This window comes from Bos indicus x Bos taurus, chromosome 3, assembly GCF_003369695.1.
Source record: "Bos indicus x Bos taurus breed Angus x Brahman F1 hybrid chromosome 3, Bos_hybrid_MaternalHap_v2.0, whole genome shotgun sequence".
NCBI lineage: Eukaryota > Metazoa > Chordata > Mammalia > Artiodactyla > Bovidae > Bos > Bos indicus x Bos taurus.
The window spans coordinates 50785283-50805098 of NC_040078.1; the positions used below are offsets into that span (position 1 = coordinate 50785283).

The 19816-nt window shown below is 40.1% G+C and overlaps 2 protein-coding genes and 2 non-coding genes across 4 annotated transcripts in view; 1 reads left to right on the forward strand and 3 right to left on the reverse strand.

The window, feature by feature from the left end:
- Positions 1-2113, forward strand: part of DIPK1A (divergent protein kinase domain 1A) — a 128279-nt gene extending 126166 nt beyond the window's left edge. The window contains exon 5 of the mRNA XM_027536488.1: positions 95-2113. Within this exon, the coding sequence (XP_027392289.1) occupies positions 95-907 (813 nt within the window). The 3' untranslated portion in view covers positions 908-2113. The remainder of the gene's footprint in view (positions 1-94) is intronic.
- A 191-nt stretch (positions 2114-2304) lies between these two features.
- On the reverse strand, positions 2305-11098 carry RPL5 (ribosomal protein L5). Its single transcript, XM_027536489.1, has 8 exons — positions 10835-11098; positions 9542-9611; positions 9341-9456; positions 8376-8510; positions 6589-6791; positions 5401-5578; positions 2928-3016; positions 2305-2466 (listed from the first exon to the last, which is right to left on the reverse strand). Exons 1-8 carry the CDS (start codon positions 11081-11083, stop codon positions 2367-2369), a joined length of 1140 nt encoding a protein of 379 aa, XP_027392290.1. The 5' UTR covers positions 11084-11098; the 3' UTR covers positions 2305-2366.
- LOC113890595 lies at positions 2717-2849 on the reverse strand. Its single transcript, XR_003510554.1, has one exon. It is a non-coding gene; the product is annotated as a small nucleolar RNA SNORA66 (small nucleolar RNA).
- LOC113890593 lies at positions 5651-5746 on the reverse strand. Its single transcript, XR_003510552.1, has one exon. It is a non-coding gene; the product is annotated as a small nucleolar RNA SNORD21 (small nucleolar RNA).
- Positions 11099-19816: the final 8718 nt, after the last annotated feature.

The following is a 19816-nucleotide window of genomic DNA, read 5'->3' on the forward strand; positions in this document are numbered from 1 at the left end:
TCATTCCCATAGAGGAAGTTAGTTATGTATGTTACACTTGGGATACTCATTTTTCATACCTTCTGTGTAATTAGCCAAGTTCTTATCTTTACAGGCAAAGTTGGGTGACCAAGGGAACCTCTCTGAACTGGTTAACCTCATCTTGACAGTAGCTGATGGAGACAAAGATGGCCAGGTTTCCTTGGGGGAAGCGAAGTCAGCATGGGCACTTCTTCAATTGAATGAATTTCTTCTCATGGTGATACTTCAAGATAAAGAACATACCCCCAAATTAATGGGATTCTGTGGTGATCTCTATGTGATGGAAAGCGTCGAATATACCTCTCTTTATGGAATAAGCCTTCCATGGGTCATTGAACTTTTTATACCATCTGGGTTCAGAAGAAGCATGGATCAGTTGTTCACACCATCATGGCCTAGAAAGGCTAAAATAGCCATAGGACTTCTAGAATTTGTGGAAGATGTTTTCCATGGCCCATATGGAAACTTCCTCATGTGTGATACTAGTGCCAAAAACCTAGGATATAATGATAAATATGACTTGAAAATGGTGGACATGAGAAAAATTGTGCCAGAGACAAACCTGAAAGAACTTATAAAGGATCGTCACTGTGAGTCTGACTTGGACTGTGTCTATGGCACGGACTGTCGAACTAGCTGTGATCAGAGTACAATGAAGTGTACTTCAGAAGTGATACAACCAAACTTGGCAAAAGCCTGTCAGTTACTCAAAGACTACCTACTGCGTGGTGCTCCAAGTGAAATTCGTGAGGAATTAGAAAAACAGCTGTATTCTTGTATTGCTCTCAAAGTCACAGCAAATCAAATGGAAATGGAACATTCTTTGATATTAAATAATCTAAAAACATTACTGTGGAAGAAAATTTCCTACACAAATGACTCTTAGTTCATTTGGACGTTGTAACCATTTTAAGAAAACTTAGCACTTCAAAAGAAAACTATTCATCATTTTTTCTACATGGCTTGATTCAAACCCTTGCGTTAACTCCTTTCCCCAATCCTAAGGAAGCCATCATCTTAAAATACATGTTGATTGCTGAAGGCAGGAGTTACAGGATCAAAAGGTCCAAAAAATTTATTCCTGTCCTTTTAGAAACTCTTGGTACACTTCCTAGTACATCTACCGTGTAACTATTTTGACTAATGACTTAAAAAATAATGCTGTGAAAAGCCTCATTCCATAAACATCAACAGTGAAGAGTATTTTGTAGATTTGTTAGCCAAATATCAGTGCTGGAAATTGTGTCTGCATTGAAGCTGCTATTTAAAAAAGAAAATTTATAAATTTACTAATGTCTTAGCATGGTAAAGTTTGCACATTAACAGGAATTAAGACTGCAAAGCAGGTAAATTAAAATTACTCCTTTATAAACAGGTGTTGGGTTAATAGCATGGTTTCTTGTATTATACACTTAATCCATTTATATATCAAATTTTACGTGGCTTCAGAATGTTGAGTGGCCCTTCCCCACTTGAAACCCATCACGAAGATTCTTTCTGGCAATATGTAACTAACTGCCAATTTCAGAGGCTGAATATGGATGAGCTTTCATCATCCTAGATTTAAAGCATCTGTATCTTAGTAACCAGCCACTGGTCCTTCAAAAGGTGCATCTTTAGGCCATAGACCCAACAGTTCCACATATCTTGAATCTAAGCTGTTCAGAGTGGGACTCTGAAATCATACAACTTCCTATTAATAACTGTTTTCAAACATTCCCTATTGGCCAAAGGGCTGTTTCTTAAGAGGCATGTAAATTTACCCATCTAACACTCTGTCGTGTAAATTTGACATACAAGCGTTGATATGTGCTCCTCTTTTGTTTATTCAGATCTGGCATGTGCCTTTCAACTCTATAAAATGAAACATCTCGTGTGAGAAAGACCCAGTGTTTTCTGCTCAAAGCTTTCACCTGGTTAAAATGAATATGTTAAAATTATATGACCTTCATGGGACAGCTTCCTCTGAAAAATTAAAGCCAGGAATTAATTAGCATCAGTTTTTCTTACTTTAAAATTGTAAACTTTGAAGGTACTTTTTCTTCCCACTTATCATCTGGTTACAATAAATGAATTGAAGAAATACTTCTAATGGAAGGTTTGTCTGTTGCTTGCCAGACTTGAATTAACTCCTGTCAGGAAGAACTGATGCCCAGGCAGCAGATATGAACCTTCAGACAATATGTAAGCTCTCAGAAAAGCTATACTTCTTTCTGGAAGGAAAATACTGGCTATGTCAGGTGCTTTCCAAAATTCCATTAACAAGAGCTTAACACAAACAGCTGCTTGTTCAATAAGTTTATTATTCTTATCTGAAAAATGTTGATAGAAAATTGTAGTTTGGTTTAACTCTCAGCAGCTCGTTCCTGAGCTCTAAGGAAGCTTGCCTTCTTCTGAGCTACCCGATCTTTCTTCTGGGCAAGTGACATTTTGGGACGGTTCCACCTAGGAAACAAAAAGAAAACAAAGGGATGTAACTTTTAAAAACCTGACTTTAAAAGTCAAATAATCCAATTCTCAATACATGTACTCATTTATGATCTTAGTCTAACTTTCCCAAATTCCAATTTCTGTGACACTGTCCTATTATATCACAGGGCCAAAAATCAAGTAAAGATTTAAGTATAATGCTTAGACTCATTATTAAAATCCCATGTGCCACACAGCACAGCCAAAAAAAAAAAGGCAGTAGTTACAATGTACTGGGATAGAATGAGCCACCTCGGTAGCATCCGAGGCTAATACATTTCTATCACCACAATTACTTTAGCAAACCTGGTTCCCCTCACCTCTGCAACATCATGCAGAGCTAGTGATCGAGTTTGCACAATTTCAGAGTCTGCGAGAGATGCAACAAGGCAAGAACCCCTCCCAACCTTTCTTTCCAAAAGAAAAAAGATACACACCTCTTCTTTTTAACTTCTTTCTTAGGCTTCTTCTCATACACTGGATTCTCTCGTATTGCAGCATGAGCTTTCTTATACATCTCCTCCATCTGAAACAAAGCAAAGCAAACAGTACTTGGTTTCATTTCACATGCCCTAAACGATAATATGACACACTGTATTCTACTGCTTGCTCTATTTTGTCCTTCTAAGACAGATTCTCAAAAGGACTAAGTCCATGTCGGTATCCATATAAAAACCAAATTTTCCTAAGTCCCAGTTTTTACCACAGGCAATATGAACTGACACTATTCACAAAACTTAACTTACTCTTCCTCAAAAAGAAAAAAATTCACAATTTCTGAGCTGTTCAACTATACTTCTTGAGTCAAGTTCAGAATAAACTGTTTCTGTAGAAACACATACTATGCTGGCTTAAAACCATCTGACCTAAATTCGTTCATTCAAGTATGGATACATGCCAGCATTTAAGAGGTTACAATGAAGAATATGTGGGCCAACAAACAAATGCCAAATGCATCTCTGTCCTCCCACATTCCCCATTATTTCTATTTTCCACTGATTTCTGATAGGTCTTTACAAAAGTTATTCCCAGGATCCCATACCAGGGACCTCCTGATCTATTACCACAAATCACCATATCTGGCAGTATCAGGCCTTAGTGGAATCAGAAAGAGGTCTGAATTTCCCTAGAAAATCCTGAAAGGCTATTAGAAACATTACTGAGAATTTTGTTCTAAAATTTAACAAAAAACAATGTTGCAACTCTCTGAATTGTTTCAGTACTTCCTAACCCAAGCAAATGACGACCAAACACATGGAAGATCAAGTCATGAAGAAACTAAAATGCCTGAGACTCAGTAACAATTACCGTCTTCCTTAAGAATGAGTCAAGTTAATCCAGATCTCTAAAACTACACATTCATCGTGGATAAAATGCAATTACAACATGTATTTGTATAAAGCTCATTAGCCAAGGAAAATAATGCAAAAACTTAAAACAGCACTTGAGACCTCAAATACCTAAATCCCTTTTGAAAGTTTCTCTACTTCTCTTAGCTATTACAGCTCTCTACTGTATTTAACAAATTTAATGACTTCAAATGCAGCCATTTAACAAATCTAACCAACCCAGTTCACTTCTTCCACAAGATCAATTCCATAGGAAATACAACCATGTACGTAGATAACACCATGAATTTAGTTTATAAAAAGACATTCTGTTGGAGACATACCAGATGTCTGCAGAAGATTTCAGGAGGCACACATAAGCAGAGGCCTCTACAGATAAAATGAATGAGCTTACTGTAAAAGGATTAGCCAAAGAATGGTCTGGCTGAAGTATACCATGCATTAAGAAAGCATTAGGAAGCAGACATCTGAAACACATGTTGTAGCTTAGGAAGAAGTTTTTTATAGGCAAAGCAGAATTAGTCAAACTAAAAGGTATTTTTAATATTAGGGTGATGTCAATAGTAACATAAATATACTCACGTGAAAATTAACATGCATCTACATTACTAATATAAAGCTACCCATTTCCTAGCTCAAAAACTCAGAACTATAGTGTTTATTTAGTCTTAAAAGATTGTGTACTAAGCATACAAATGACAGTAAGTGATCTACCACCCAATTATAATTCTAAATATAATTTTTAGACATAGGTATACCAAAATATAAACTATGCACCAACAGAAAGAACCTAATAACAACAATTACTTGACATATAATCCATCAATTTACATAAAATTCTATATTTGTAGGTTTTATAATCTGTGATTTTGGTGTTCTATGCCTTCATTATCAACACTAGCACTATCATCTTCAATTACTTCAATGTGTTAAGAGATAACCCTGAGACTCAACTTTAGGTGTGATAAACTTCACAACATTAAACTTCAACAACATTAAACTTTAGAAAACATGGGCCCTTTCACTTCTGCAACATCACACACAATTAGCGATAGACCTGTCCCTCTCCTTTTCTGTGCATGCCTGAGACACAGAAAATCAACATGGCACTTATTGGCTATAATGAAGACTGAACCTTTCCCCTATTATCTCAAGAAAAGGGAAGTTTAGTACATAGAACCTCATATCAGAGTAGATTATAACTATGACCACACAAATGAATTTTTTAACTACAGAACAGCCAAATGCGTAAGAGCCACCAAATGCTTTAGATTTGGATGCTTGAAGCTTGCCATCCTTAAGCATCTAAAAGATTCCTAAAAGCATGTTGACAAGCCTAGCTCCTTCTAATATCTTTTCTGACTTTTTAACTTGCCCTGGGCCCAATATCCCAATTTCATTTTAAGCCAAAACCAGCTTTTTAAGGTCTGTCTATACCTACGAACATGCCATTATTCAATTTTAACTGTTAACCTGAAATAAAACTGTATTAACGTACCTACCCAAAACAGAAAACTTGGTTCTATAAATTTACCAATACAGGCATTTAAAAATTTTTTACCATGTCTGGAGTTACGTTGTTCTTTATGTACTGAGAGAACTGTTTCTTGTAAGCATCTTCATCTTCCTCAATCAGGTAGCGCATGTAATCTGCAACGTTTTGCCCCATGATGTGCTTTCGGTGTACCTCAGCACTGAATTCTTTGCTTTCTGAATCATAACCAGGGAACCGTTTGGTACTGAAATAAAATTTTCCATATTTTAGTATATACTGGTTGAAATCAGTTTACTAGCAGGAATTCATTTCAGTAGCTGCCATCAGTCCCGTCTTGAAACAATTAATTGCATCATATGCAACCAAAGGACCAACTACTGACTGCTCAGTTAGTGGGATATCATCATTCAGCAGCTAATTTCTGAATTCCTGGACAGAAAATCATGCAACAAGCACCTTTAAAAACTATTAAATGAACCAAGGCCACTATAAAGTTAGTTCTCCATATTTCATAGACATGTTTCAAAATTACTTTCCTGAAAACCTACAATTACTTAGTGGTGCCTCAGGGCACATGGTAAGTGATTTGTTCCAGATTACATTTAACAGGTGCCTTGCAACAGAACTGGCAAGACACAACTCCCTCCCCTCTATTACAGAAGTAAGTGCCAGTCAGGCTATATTTTACTGTTTACCACTCCCCTGCCAAAACAGGCGGGGGAGGGGGAGTATCGGTAGAATAGAGCTGCTCATTTCCAACCAAAATTTCTCTTGTGGCTCAGCTCGTAAAGAATCCCCCTGCAATGCAGGAGACCTGGGTTTGATCCCTGGGTTGGGAAGATTCCCTGGGAGAAAGGAAGGGCTACCCACTCCAGTATTCTGGCCTGGAGAATCCCATGAACTGTATAGTCCATGGGGTGGCAAAGGTCAGACATACCTGAGCAACTTTCACTTTACTTCAACCAAAACTTAGCCACACACAAAAGGTAGTGGTTTCAACACTGGCTTCTCTACTTACTGGCTCTAAAACCTTGGACAATTCATTTTACCTCTGAAGCCCAGTCTCTCCACTTATAAACCATGTTACAATTCCTTCCCACCCCACCAAGTTCCTTTTACACAGTACCCAGCACATGGCAAGTACACAATGATACTGCTATTACTTTCACTGGTTCAATTTTCTCCAAAGCCCAACTAGTTAGAAATAGTGCCGTTTTGGAGTCCAGGAAATGTGGTCTTGAATACTATTATTACCTGTGAGGGATAGACAAGCCTCCATCGACAGCTCCCTTTAGGGCCCCAAAAACTTTATTCCCGGTAGTAGTTCTGGCAAGTCCTGCATCCAGGTAACAGGTGAAGGCACCAGGTTGACCATCGATGCTTTCCACATTGTATTCATCTCCAGTCACCTCGACTTGCCCTTCATAAATTTTGTCCATACCAAACCTATTAAGAAGCTATTAACAAAGAAGCCAGTCTAAATGCTTATCAGAATATATTCAAACAACTCTAAAATATCTCAAAATTCACAACTTTAATAGCCAAACAAAACAATTCTTTCCAATTCACTTTTCTCTTTATCCCAACCTACTTTTAAAGAAATTTCAGACATCCAATTTTAATCACAAGGATAACTGTTTAACAGTTTCTGAATCGGCTACACTGTCCATACTTGATTTTTGTAACAATCAATTAGGACACAGTACTTAAAACAATATCTTTTTTTCTCTACAAAGCCACTACATTATGTTAATTAAGCCACTACTCTGCTAGTACATGTCAGGTGGCTATGGTTTCACAAGTAGTGCCTTTGCAATAAAATGCTCTCATATATAAGACAGTGTTCCCCAACCAAACATGTTTATAACCAGTGAAGATGTGGGTCCCCAACAATGGCACATGCTTAACCAAGAAAACAAAAACAAGGCAAAAATTACACTTTCATTTCCTTTCTGTATTATAGGAAATGCTGCCACCCAGAGGCAAAGATTATTAAAACAAAACTGAATACCCCCAACCAATGCCTAGCCCCACCCCAAAAGCTTAAGGCACTGCTTCTCAAAACTTAGCATGCATATAAATCACGTGGACATCCTATCAAAACATAATTTCTGAAGGTGTGAAGAACAGTCTGCATTTTTAACGTACGCTGATGCTCACAATGTATGGATGTGAGAGTTGGACTGTGAAGAAGGCTGAGCACTGAAGAATTGATGCTTTTGAACTGTGGTGTTGGAGAAGACTCTTGAGAGTCCCTTGGACTGCAAGGAGATCCAACCAGTCCATTGTGAAGGAGATCAGCCCTGGGATTTCTTTGGAAGGACTGATGCTAAAGCTGAAACTCCAGTACTTTGGCCACCTCATGCGAAGAGTTGACTCATTGGAAAAGACTCTGATGCTGGGAGGGATTGGGGGCAAGAGAAGGGGACGACAGAGGATGAGATGGCTGGATGGCATCACTGACTCGATGGACTTGAGTCTCAGTGAACTCCAGGAGTTGGTGATGGACAGGGAGGCCTGGTGTGCTGCGATTCATGGGGTCGCAAAGAGTTGGACACAACTGAGCAACTGATCTGATCTGATGCTCACAAGATCTACACTTTTGAGTAGATCTGTCCAACAAGTAGCCACCAACCAGCCACAGACGGTTATTCATATTTAAGTTAAAAACTCAGTTATGAGTAGCACTAAAAACATCTCAAGCACTCAATGTATGTGGCTAGTGGCTACCACATCAGACAGCATAGATTACAGATACCCATCACTGCAGAAAATTCTACTGGCCTAGATACACACAACAAACAGGAAAGAAAACTGGAGAGGAAAAAAGGCTTCCCCAGATTAGAAAGTGTATCTGTTAGAAACAATGCATTTATAAAATTATCTTCTGCAGTGGTGCCCTTTTAAGCCACAGGGCAACAAGAGGTGCTTCTCTGTTCCCACGGTTGAAGGTATCTGATCCATCTATGAACCATCTATGTTACAGACAACTCAAGTGAGCTAATTCCAAAATATGCCAATTGAAATAATCTTGTACATACCCTGCGGGCCAGCAGCAGGCCAGTACAATATGCCGCAGCATAATTTGTCAGGCCAACCTTCACACCATATTTTGGGAGTTCGTGAGCATAAGCTGCACAAACTATCATATCTCCTTCTATACGGGCATAAGCAATCTACAATAAAAGAAAAATGAGGTTAGTAATCTGTTTTCACTGATTACTTGTCCCAAGTATCTTCTTTGTCAAAGGAGTTAACAAAAAGCTAGATACAGACCTGCATCACTTAAGACTTGTCTTCGTTAAACCCACTCACTGTTTCAACTACAGATTTATGGCTTCGTCAACTACAGCAGGTAGGTTTGAGTCAAATGCCACAATACATATGTCTCAAATTACACAGCTGGTAATGGACAGGGAAGCCTGGTGTGCTGCAGTCCACTGGATCGCAAAGAGTTGGACATGACTGAGAGACTGAACTAATAAGCAAACTGCTGCTTTCTGAAAATCTTTTGCATGGGAGACACCTTCATACATATTTACTAAAACTACTTCAAACAATATACAGGAATATTCACACCTACCTACCTCTTCAAAGCAGTGCATAAGTGGACTTAGTCCACAACAAATTCTAGTATCCTACTGGAATTACAATGGTCAAGAACCTTCTACTAGGTCTTAAATTTATCCTCCCATCCCCCGAAAAACAGCACAGAACCATAAATTTCTCTAATCCGCCCCCCTAAACTGAATGGATTAAACTGGGGTAGCATTGCTGAACAGCTGATCTTCAAAGTATTTTTTTTTAACAGTACCAATTCTCCAGGCTCCACCTTCAGACCTACTAAAACAACTACTCAATGAATGTTTTTTGGAGTGCCAGGCACCAAACTAGACAGACCTAATGCATACATTTGTTCTGCTTCCCAAGTATGTCTCTAGCACAGTAATTGAAGAAGTGGGGGTGGAGGTTACCAACTATTATTTAAGTCTAAAATACAACTTACCTGACAAATGATATCTCTGTTCGTTACACGAACAATCATTCTGTATTTAGGTGTGTTGTACTTATTTTTATCTTGGATTACCAATCGTTTCCGAGCATAGTAGTCAGTTTTGCCCTCTGAAAGAAAAAAATAAATTAAGAAAGTCCACTCCGTTACAAAGCAGAATCTTTTCCTAATGAGAATATGAAAACCTGACCATACCTCGCCTTCTTCTGAATTTCACTTGGTATCTCTTGAAGTAGGCCTTGTTCTTGACAACTTTAACAAACCCCTTTAAGATAAAAGAGTAAATTATTAAAACTTTGATAAATGTTTTAGCTTGATGTCTTTGACATTTGAGTTAACTTTGTAACAAAGTAACAACTTAACTTTGTGACAAACAAAACTTTGTGACAAAGTAACAACTTAACTTTGTGACAAAGTAACAACCTAAACTTCAAAAGTGAATCCAGAAAACCATCACTTTCTCAAATCTGAGAAATCAAATCACTTTTCTTCTATTTTCCATCTATCAAGACTGACAATTTTATACAACAAAATAAAAATGAATCAGCGCCAAAACAGGAATGAAAAAGCAAACATACAAAATGTAGGCCAATTTATTATAGTAACCAGATATAAAACGAGCACTATTAAAGTTTTAAACACTCTCCACTTTTATTCCCTCTTGGACCAACAATCCTTGTGTCCCAACTTTTGCTTAAGACAACTATTTTGCAAACGTCAGTCTGTTCTTAATGCTGTCCCATTTCATGAACCTATATTTTCCCTTTCCACGAACTTTTTTCAAAAGCCTAAATTTCTTGTCACGAAACACAACTGGCCAAGCACATACTCGGCAATCACTCCCGATTAAAACAACAGTCCCCCACAAACTACAGCACCACACCACCCGAAAATTCACTAAAATCTGGTACCAGCGACAATTTAGAGAAAAAAGCAGGAGAGGTACACCAAACTAAATGGGCTTTCTTTCGGGGCCCAAAGACACCAGAGCCTCCAGGTTCTACTGATGGTTTTGGCTTAAAAGCCACTTTTTCGGACCAGTAACACAGGTTTCCCAAACAACCTGCCGACCCCGACGCTCCCTCGGAAAACCCACCAGTCATGAGCGGAGCTGGGTCCGAGAAGCCAGAGCCCGTCTCCACTCAGGCCAGTAGTCTGAGACCGACTCCATGCAATCTTCCCTTCCGGGCCGCCTGCCGGAGCTCCCCTCTGCCAAGCCAGAACTATCCACACCGTTTGCTTACTCTACTCACCTCCTCCTCAATCCCCTGTCCCAGCTCCCATCTTCTTCAACCCCTCCCCCCACTAAGCTTGAGCGCCGTGGCAGCCATTAAGGCCACGCTGGGAGCTGCAGCCCGACCACAGCGGAGCCGGCAATCTAACGCCATCCGATTCCTGCGCCGCGCTAAACGGACTCTAGGCGGGCTTTAGGACAAGGAGAGGAAGGCCCCATGCATCTGTAGCCCCAGCAACGGGATACCCACTCACCATCCTGCGGATCAGAACCCAGACTCCGCGGCTTGCCACAGAGCTGCAGAACCAGCACGGCTCCGGGGGGGAAAAAGGCCGCGGCGCACGCGCAGGCGCAGTATGTAGCGCCGACGAACACGCCCGCGACGTGTGGAAGAGAGACCAGCCGGTCGGCCGGAGTGCAGTGTGCCTCCCCCTGCTGGTGGGAAGACCGGTGCTGACCTTCGCCTTCCCCCGACGAATCCTCAGAGCCGCAAAGTCCCTCATCTCCAGACTGGTAATCCGACAGGGAGCGACTGTGAGCACTAGCATGGAGGATTATTAACGGCATTGATTTGCCTGTGCTAGGAAGTTGTTTCATAACAAACCTGTATTACTTTTGTAAGCAAGAAAAAAAATTTTAATTAAGTAGAATAAATTTAGTGTAGAGCACTTTTGCCTGCTTCTTGACTACGCTTCCGAGTCCAGAGCACATGCCCCTCACGAAGCCTTGCCTTAGTGCTCCAAGCCTGGGTTAGGGGCCTTCCCACAGCACCTTTGTAATGGCACCCCAGTCCAGTGCTCTTGCTTGGAAAATCCCAAGGACGGAGGAGCCTGTTAGGCTGCAGTCCATGGGGTCGCTAAGAGTCGGACACGACTGAGCAACTTCACTTTCACTTTTCACTTTCATGCATTGGAGAAGGAAATGGCAGCCCACTCCAGGGTTCTTGCCTGGAGAATCCCAGGGACGGGGGAGCCTGGTGGGCTGCCGTCTATGGGGTCGCACAGAGTCGGACATAACTGAAGTGACTTAGCATAGCATAGCCTACCCTAGATTGTAAACTCCCTGAGGGTAGTAGGCCCTGCTGTTAAATTCCTTTGCTTCTGTAGCACTTAGTCTAATCTGTCTGATACTTGATGAAACTGCAAACAAACCCAAATTGAGAGACGTTTTACAGCGTAATTGGTATGTATCCTTCAAAAATGACAAAATTAGGATGGATAAGGAAAAACTAAAGAACTATTCCAGTTTGAAACAGACAACTACATGCAATGTGCGATTCTAGGCTTCATCTTGGACAAGAAAGAAAAAAAGAAAAAGGAAGGGCTTTTTTTTTTTGTTTTCTACGAAGAATATTCTCAGAATAGTCAGTGAAATTTAAATGAAATCTGTGGATTAGATGGTGGTAATAGATCAATGTCAATTTCATTCTGATAACCACACTACCGTTATGTATGAGAGTGTTCTTGTTTTTCAAGAAATATACTTTGAACTATTTTGGAGTTCAAAATAGGCATCATTTCACAATTTACTCTCAAAAAATGACAAAAAATAACTACATTTATGTGTGTATACACATATCCAGTATTTTGGCCACCTCATGTGAAGTGTTGACTCATTGGAAAAGACTCTGATGCTGGGAGGGATTGGGGGCAGGAGGAAAAGGGGATGGCAGAGGATAAGATGGCTGGATGGCATCATTGACTCGATGGACATGAGTTTGAGTGAACTCCGGGATTTGGTGATGGACAGGGAGGCCTGGCATGCTGCAATTCATGGGGTCGCAAAGAGCCGGACACGACTGAACAACCGAACTGAACACACATACATGTAGAGAGAAGGAAAATGAAAAAGCAGATGTATTAAAATGTTAACAATAGGGAACCTAGAAGAAGGATATATGGAAATTTTCTGTACTATTGTTCTTACAACCAACTTGTGATTTTGAAATTATTTCAGAATAAAAAATAAAACATTGTGGTGACTTTTCTGGTGGTCCAGTGGCTAAGACTGTGTTCCCAACACAGGGGGCCCAGATTCAACCCCTGGTCAAAGAATTAGATCTTACATGCCTCAACTAAAAACTCCTCATGCTGCTGCTGCTGCTGCTAAGTCACTTCAGTTGTGTCTGACTCTGTGCGACCCCATAGACGGCAGCCCACCAGGCTCCCCCATCCCTGGGATTCTCCAGGCAAGAACACTGGAGTGGGTTGCCATTTCCTTCTCCAATGCATGAAAATGAAAAGTGAAAGTGAGGTCACTCAGTCGTGTCTGACTCTTAGCGACTCCATGGACTGTAGCCCACCAGGCTCCTCCACCCATGGGATTTTCCAGGCAAGAGTACTGGAGTGGGATGCCATTGCCTTCTGCATGCTGAAACTGTTCATAAAAAAATCTCACATGCAACAACGGGATTTAAAATCCTGCTTGCTGCAACTAAGACCTGGAGGAGCCAAAAAAAAAAAAAAAAGAGAGAGAGAGAACATTAGGAATTCCCTGCCAGATCAGTGGTTAGGAAATCCCTGGTTGAGGAACTGAGACCCCCATAAGCAGCTCAATGTGGTCAAAGGAAAAATAATTAAAAATAAAACATTGATTCCTCTTAAAATAGAAGATATTTCTCATATTATTTGAAATGAAAACAAACTCAGTTTTATCAAAATTTATAACAAATAGAAAATAAATCAGCAATTTTTAGTTCTGGTAATGATGATTTAATACCAAAATATGGGAAGTATTCTATGATGTCAATCCATGAGGTACTTACTTAGTGCCCAAATCATCTAGATCTTTATTGAAACCATCATCAGTTCAGTTGTTGCTCAGTCATGTCCGACTCTTTGGGCCCCCATGTACTGCAGCATGCTAGGCTTCCCTGTCCATCACCAAATCCTGCAGCCTACTCAAACTCATGTGCATTGTCAGTGATGCCATCCAACCATCTCATCCTCTGTCGTCCGCTTCTCCTCCTGGCTCCAATCTTTCCCAGCATCAGCGTCTTTTTAAATGAGTCAGTTTTTCGCATCAGGTGGCCAAAGTATTGGAGTTTCAACTTCAGCATCTGTCCTTTCAATGAATATTCATTCAGGACTGATTTCCTTTAGGAATGATGGGTTGGATCTCCTTGCAGTCCAAGACACTCTCAAGAGTCTTCTCCAACACCACAGTTCAAAAGCATCAATTCTTCAGCGCTCAGCTTTCTTTATAGTCCAACTCTCACATCCATAAATGACTACTGAAAAAACCATAGCTTTGAGTAGATGGACCTTTGTTGGCAATGTCTCTGCTTTTTAATATGCTGTCTAGATTGGTCATAGATTTTCTTTCAAGGAGCAAGCATCTTTTAATTTCATGGCTGCAGTCACCATCTGCAGTGACTTTGGACCCCCCAAAATAAAGTCTCTCACTGTTTCCATTGTTTCCCCTTCTATTTGCTATGAAGTGATGGGACCGGATGCCATGATCTTAGTTTTCTGAATGTTGAGTCTTAAGCAAACTTTTTCATTCTCCTCTTTCACTTCCATCAAGAGGCTTTTTAGTTCTTCTTCACTTTCTGCCATAAGGGTGGTGTCATCTGCATACCTGAGGTTATTAATATTTCCCCAGGCAATCTTGATTTCAGCTTGTGCTTCATCCAGCCCAGCATTTTGTATGAGTTACTCTCCATATAAGTTAAATAAGCAGGGTGACAATATACAGCCTTGACGTGCTCCTTTCCCAATTTGGAACCAGTCTGTTGTTCCATGTCCAGTTCTAACTGTCGCTTCTTGACCTACATACAGATTTCTCAGGAGGCAGGTCAGGTGGTCTGGTATTGAAGAATTTTCCACAGTTTGTTGTGATCCACACTGTGAAAGGCTTGGCATAGTCAATAAAGCAGAAGTAGATGTTTCTCCAGAACTCTCTTGCTTTTTTGATTATCCAATGGATGTTGGCAATTTGATCTCTGGTTCCTCTGCCTTTTCTAAATCCAGCTTGAACATCTGGAAGTTCATGGTTCATGTACTGTTGAAGCCTGGCTTGGAGAATTTTGAGCATTACTTTGCTCAAAATGAGTGAGATGAGTGCACTTGTGCAGTAGTTTGAACATTTTTTTGGCATTGCCTTTCTTAGGGATTGGAATGAAAACTGACCTTTTACAGTCCTGTGGCCACTGCTGAGTTTTCCAAATTTGCTGGCATATTGAGTGCAGCACTTTTACAGCATCATCTTCCAGGATTTGAAATAGCTCAACTGGAATTCCATCACCTCCAATAGCTTTGTTCATAGTGATGCTTCCTAAGGCCCACTTGACTTCACATACCAGGATGTCTGGCTCTGGGTGGGTGATCACACCATCGTGGTTATCTGGGTCATGAAGATCTTTTTTGTATAGTTCTGTGTATTCTTGCCACCTCTTCTTAATATCTTCTGCTTCTGTTAGGTCCATACCATTACTGTCCTTTATTGTGCCCATCTTTGCATGAAATGTTCCCTTGGTATCTCTAATTTTCTTGAAGAGATCTCTAGTCTTTCTCATTCTATTGTTTTCCTCTATTTCTTTGCACTGATCACGGAAGAAGGTTTTCTTATCTCTCCTTGCTATTCTTTAAAACTCTGCGTTCAAATGGGTATATCTTTTCTTTTCACTGTAATTATGATCAAAAAACATCTAATTATCTCAAAATGTTTTTTCCACTTTGGCCACTCATGCAAATTGTTGACTCATGGGAAAAGACTCTGATGCGGGGAGGGATTGGGGGCAGGAGGAAAAGGGGACAACAGAGGATGAGATGTCTGGATGGCATCACCGACTCAATGGACGTGAGTCTGAGTGAACTCCGGGATTTGGTGATGGACAGGGAGGTCTGGCGTGCTGCGATTCATGGGGTCGCAAAGAGTCGGACATGACTAAAGGACTAAACTGAACTGATGATCAATTATTGTTTTCAATAGAATACAGCAGAAACTATTACCAGATATTTTGATATCATCATATAAACCACTGCCATTTTTTTTTCCAGATTTCTTTGTCTCTTGCAATAGTATCCACAATTCAGTTCAGTCGCTCAGTCATGTCCAACTCTTTGCGACCCCATGAATCGCAGCACGCCAGGCCTCCCTGTCCATCACCAACTCCCGGAGTTCACTCAGACTCACATCCATCGAGTCAGTGATGCCATCCAGACATCTCATCCTCTGTCGTCCCCTTCTCCTCCTGCCCCCAATCCCTCCCAACATCAGAGTCTTTTCCAATGAGTCAACTCTTCACATGAGGTGGCCAAAGTACTGGAGTTTCAGCTTCAGCATCATTCCTTCCAAAGAAATCCCAGGGTTGATCTCCTTCAGAATGGACTGGTTGGATCTCCTTGCAGTCCAAGGGACTCTCAAGAGTCTTCTCCAACACCACAGTTCAAAAGCATCAATTCTTCGGCACTCAGCCTTCTTCACAGTCCAACTCTCACATCCATACATGATCACAGGAAAAAACATAGCCTTGACTAGACGAACCTTTGTTGGCAAAGTAATATCTCTGCTTTTCAATATGCTATCTAGGTTGGTCATAACTTTCCTTTCAAGGAGTAAGCGTCTTTTAATTTCATGGCTGCAGTCACCATCTGCAGTGATTTTCGAGCCCAGAAAAATAAAGTCTGACACTGTTTCCACTGTTTCCCCATCTATTTCCCATGACGTGATGGGACCAAATGCCATGATCTTCGTTTTCTGAATGTTGAGCTTTAAGCCAACTTTTTCACTCTCCTCTTTCACTTTCATCAAGAGGATTTGAGTTCCTCTTCACTTTCTGCCATAAGGGTGGTGTCATCTGCATATCTGAGGTTATTGATATTTCTCCTGGCAATCTTGATTCTAGCTTGTGCTTCTTCCAGCCCAGCATTTCTCATGATGTACTCTGCATAGAAGTTAAATAAGCAGGGTGACAATATAGAGCCTTGACAAACTCCTTTTCCTATTTGGAACCAGTCCGTTGTTCCATGTCCAGTTCTAACTGTTGCTTCCTGACCTGCATATACGTTTCTCAAGAGTCAGGTCAGATGGTCTGGTATTCCTATCTCTTTCAGAATTTTCCACAGTTGATTGTGATCCACATGGTCAAAGGCTTTGGCATAGTCAATAAAGCAGAAGTAGATGTTTTTCTGGAACTCTCTTGATTTTTTGATGATCCAGCAGATGTTGGCAATTTGATCTCTGGTTCCTCTGCCTTTTCTAAAACCAGCTTGAACATCTGGAAGTTCACGGTTCACGTATTGCTGAAGCCTGGCTTGGAGAATTTTGAGCACAATTACCCATGTTTTATTATTCTTCTTACAGTATTTCAATGATGGCATATGATAAAGGAAAACAAAATAGTAGCATGTTGCTCGACTTGTTCAAATGTCTTCAATCAGACTATCTACACTGACCTTTCAGGGTCAGAAGATAATCTCTATAGAAATTAGTTTTAGGTTTGTTTGTGCTTGAGTTTACTTCTTCCCAGTCATGCAGACTTTTCCATTTCCTTATTCTAATTTCCTTATATTTCATTCTAATGTCACATTTGTTGAATATCTCTCATGTAGTTTCATTCAACATAGAAAAAATGTATCTACAATTTTTATGTTCTAAAAAATTAGATCTGTTTGAACACTTGTAATTATTAAAAGCAAGTAATATTTAAAAACTAGCACAAATTCAAAAAAAATTTTATTTTTTTTTTGCCAAAGACTAATTTGCTCTCTATCTGAGCACCTTCCCTGTTTCACTTGACTCTTCCACAGCATCTCATATCTTGTTTAAATAAAATCTAACTTTTAGCAGGATGAATACCTCTAAACCTGAAACTGGAACATAAAGATAAGCAAGAAATTAGAGGCTTGGCTTTACTCAGTCATGAAACTTCATTATTCTAGAATCTTTTGTGTTCCCTTTATCACAAAGAAAAGATTTGATGAGTTAGTTTGTTTTTTTTTTTTACTTCCCTAATAAAAAACTTCCATTACTCAAATTCTCCTGCACTCCAAAGCAGTTATCTGTTTCAAACAGCAGCACAACCTAAAACCTCATGACATTCAGACACAGTTGCTTTTTGTGTTGAGGACACAGCACAAGAAATGTGAAACAGCATTTCCCTGGGGCCTGAAGGTGTTGATTGCCAGGGCAGATGCTTAGAGTTTCTGGTAAGAGCTGAATGCCAAGTCCCAAGTGACAGAGGCAGCCATGGCCATGCATTCCATAATAAATCTACTTTTCTGTGTGTTTGAGAGATGTAAGGTTTTATAAAGTACAAACCCAGGGTAAGGGACCTGGCAAGGGCCCCTCTTGCCTGGGTCTTGGGAAGGTACTTTCTAGAAGCATCACAACCCCTGAAGATCATCTGACTTGAAATGTCTGTACTCCTCCCTGTTGGACTGTTCTTCCAGACTAATCTCAATGACTCAGACTTGGTTGGGGGGGGATAGTGAATAGGGAACAGAGAAGGAGTGGCAGGATTTCTACATGTGGATCAGAAATAACAGACATCTACTGAGAACTTACTATGTGCCAAAGTCTATGCTAAGTATTTATTACATTATTTCATTTTAATCTCAAAACTGATCCATCAATAGTTCATTATCCTCACTTTATAGATGAAGAAAAGGATGCCATAGCCAATCACTGTGGAACACAGAAGGACTTTTCAAATCTGAGCCTGTCTTAAAACTGTACTAAAGGAAGGACCTTGTACTATAAAAAGTTCATTAATGTGTGTATTTGACTTTGGAGTATATGCCATGATGTATTTTTGTTTGACTAAGATGTTAACATTGTTTGTGTGAAAGTGTTAGTCTCTCAGTTATGTCCGACTTTTTGCAATCCCATAGACTGTAGCCCACCAGGCTCCTCTGTCTATGGAATTCTCCAGGCAAGAATACTAGAGTGGGATATATGTATACCTATGGCTGATTCATGTTGAAGTTTGGCAGAAAACAACAAAACTCTGTAAAGCAATTATCCTTCAATAAAGAAATAAAGATTCTTCACTGTCTGAGCCACCAGCAGCTGAAACATTGGTTGGCTTAGACTAACTACAATTAGTTTGACATTGTAACTAATTCTAACTTTGTTTGAAAATAAAGATGAGGGAATTCCCTGGCTGTCCAGTGGCTAGGACTCTGCACTTCTACTGCAGGGAGCATGGGTTTGATCTCTGGTTAGGAAACTAAGATCCTGCAAGCCATGCGGCCAACAAATAAATTAAGGTGAGACTGTAGCTAGTGAACTTCTTGTCATCTTCTAAGTCATCAAAATGAAACTAAAGTTTTACAAACTTCCAGAGAATGAAGACTTAACAAAACTCTGATCAGTCTGAACTAAGAGTCATAGCTTGTTAACTAGATGAAACCTTCTAATCTAGAAGGATTAGAAATCCTTCTAGAAGCAGGAGAGAAGCCCTTGAAGCTAAACAAGGCCGTCTCAGGACGAATCTGGTAAGTCCAGCACCATTTTATTAGATGGTCAGTTAATATTTGAAAGTCAAAAAACTTAAATGATTCAGTAGTATTTAGGTGTTTTTCTGGAGACTAAATTTATAGCGAGTCCTTAAAAAGTTTGAAAGTCTAGAGATTGCTGAACTTTAAAGGTCAGTGCTGTCTTCAGGGCAATTATCATCTATTATGCTCAAGTTAAAAAAAAATCTATTATTGCCACAAGTTGAAAAAAACTATTATTGCCACAAAATCCATGGGGATACGAAATAAGGGGAAATCCCTGGCAGTCCAGTGGTTAGGACTCCGTGCTTCCACTGTTGAGGTGGGACGCACAGGTATGATCCCTGGTTGGGGAACTAAGGTCCTGCAAACCTTACTGTGTGGCCAAACAAAGCAAAACAAAAAAATTGAAACGAGAGGAAAGAAGCAGCTGGCTAGGCTGGTGTTAGGTGGTAAGGAACTCACCTGGGAATTAAAAGTATGCCTTCATCTTTCCTGGAATCATCCAAGTTAACTACAGTCTTATCTTGCCAGTTCTTCAAGGCTTAAAATATATGACTCATAACAACCTCCATAAATCCTTTTGAGACTGTACTTGTTAAATGACACCAATAATATCTGTCTCCCTCTTCAGTTACTTTGGGAATGTAGGGAAGACCCCAGATACACACAAGAAAGCCCACCAAGTTCTTTGGGAGAAACAACATAAATTACTGTGGTTGATTCGCCCCTTAGCCCACGATGGTAAAACCGGCTTCTAGATTCTCCCTGTTTCCTGAGTCAACTTCTTCAAGG

Coding starts and splice junctions, on each gene's coding strand:
- RPL5 (XM_027536489.1), bottom strand. CDS start 11,083: ATGAGGGACTTTGCGGCTCTGAGGATTCGTCGGGGGAAGGCGAAGGTC. Junction 9,457..9,541: donor GAAATTCAGAAGAAGGCGAG/GTATGGTCAGGT, acceptor TTTTTCTTTCAG/AGGGCAAAACTGACTACTAT. Junction 8,511..9,340: donor ACAGAGATATCATTTGTCAG/GTAAGTTGTATT, acceptor CTTTTATTGTAG/ATTGCTTATGCCCGTATAGA.